Source organism: Chenopodium album, chromosome 13 (genome assembly GCF_948465745.1).
Source record: "Chenopodium album chromosome 13, dcCheAlbu1.1, whole genome shotgun sequence".
NCBI lineage: Eukaryota > Viridiplantae > Streptophyta > Magnoliopsida > Caryophyllales > Amaranthaceae > Chenopodium > Chenopodium album.
Window position 1 is genome coordinate 9,390,730 of NC_137846.1, and position 1,728 is coordinate 9,392,457.

General features: G+C 43.0%; 1 protein-coding gene across 1 annotated transcript; it reads left to right on the forward strand.

The window, feature by feature from the left end:
- The first annotated feature begins 206 nt into the window (after positions 1-206).
- LOC145576250 (E3 ubiquitin-protein ligase ATL6-like) lies at positions 207-1,728 on the forward strand. The gene has a single exon (XM_081634035.1). The coding sequence runs from the start codon at positions 410-412 to the stop codon at positions 1,601-1,603; it is 1,194 nt and encodes a 397-aa protein (XP_081490161.1). The 5' UTR covers positions 207-409; the 3' UTR covers positions 1,604-1,728.

A 1,728-nucleotide genomic window follows, 5' to 3' on the forward strand; every position in this document is an offset into this window, starting at 1 on the left:
TAAGTTTTTAACAATCACGCATCTTGTAATAAGGGTTAAAAAGAAGATAGTAAAAGTGGATATTTAATTCTAAAAATATCTAATAACATAAAAAATTGACATTAGCAAAATTCAGAAAAAAAACAGAGCAAAAAGTCTCAAATGGACTGCATACTAAAATCCACAAAAACCAACAAAAAAAGTCACAACTTTGACTAATTCCCATCTAAACTCAACTACACGACACTATACCATTCTCTCTCTTCCTTCTCTCTCACCTTCTACCATTTATATATAAACCCTTTCATTCTACTCTCTTTTATTTCCTTTTCTTATTCTCTATATTTTCACTTCTCAAATGCCATTTCCGGCGCTTGTTTACCCCATTACACTATCTCAAATATTTAAATTTTTACTGTATTAATCAGTAATGTATCAAATGACAAACTATAATTACTCCATCATACCCATCCTTCTGTTACTCTTTACGAGTAACCTCGTCGTTGCGCAACAGAGCCCACCCGGGGCAGTCCCGGATGGGCTCTACAACGGCGGGAAATTCAGCCCATCTATGGGAGTAATCATTATTGTCCTAATTGCCGCACTCTTTTTTATGGGGTTTTTCTCAATCTATATTCGCCACTGCTCCGAGAGCTCCTCCACCCACGGTACCGCGGTGGGTCGGGGGATTGGCTCGATACGACGATCGCGTCGAGCTCCACGTGGGCTCGACCCGGAAGTCATTGAGAGCTTCCCGACTTTCGACTACGCGGCTGTTAAGACCGCGAAGTTCGGAAAAGGCGCGCTTGAATGCGCGGTTTGTCTCACGGAGTTCGAGGATGATGATGTTTTGCGTCTTATACCTAAGTGTGACCACGTGTTTCATCCTGATTGCATAGATGCTTGGCTGGTGGGCCATACTACTTGTCCCGTTTGTCGTTGCAACCTTGCTGATGCGACCGACATTGGAGTTGATCAAGTTCAGGTAAACCCGAACGACGTCGTTGTAGAGGTAGTAGGCGAAGTAAGGGATGAAGATCACAATGAAAACAATAATAATGAAGGAAATGAATCGATGGAGCAGCCCTTACATGGGAGAATGGGTAGGAGCCGTACGATGAGGAACCTTTCATTTGGACGGCCGAGATGGTTGGGAAGATTTGCGCGGTCATTTTCAACAGGACACGTGGCGGTAAAACAGTGGGAGGATATGGAGAGATTTACGCTAAGATTACCGGCAGAAGTACGGAAGCAAATAGTGAGTGGTAAGCTAGAGAGGACCACTAGTTTGTTAGTCCTCCCTAGAGAAACATCCTCAAGACGAGGTTACCGAACTGGGTTCGGTGAAGGGAGCAGTAGGGGCTGGTTCGGTAGTGTCCGTTCAGACCGACCAAATCTTGGTCGGTCTGACCGATGGGTATTTTCTTTGGCGCCGCCCTTTTTTACCAGGGCGTCGTCGGTAAAATCCCCTAGAGGTGTTGGTACTACTAGTACTACACCTACTAGTCGAGGGGGTTCTTTGCGTGGTTCTGTTCGTGAGAATGTAACAACTACTACTGCTACGAGTCGTGAAGGCTCTTTGCGTGGTGCTATGCAAGCTGAGTTGACTCATTTACCCGTCTAAGTTAACAATTTTTTACCTGTAAATTATAATCTTATTTTATAGTTTATTAGTCTTACATGCTTTTTAATTTATTTATTTTTACAACTTTGGTGGAGGTAACAATATTCACCATATTTAAAACTTAA

Coding starts and splice junctions, on each gene's coding strand:
- LOC145576250 (XM_081634035.1), top strand. CDS start 410: ATGTATCAAATGACAAACTATAATTACTCCATCATACCCATCCTTCTG.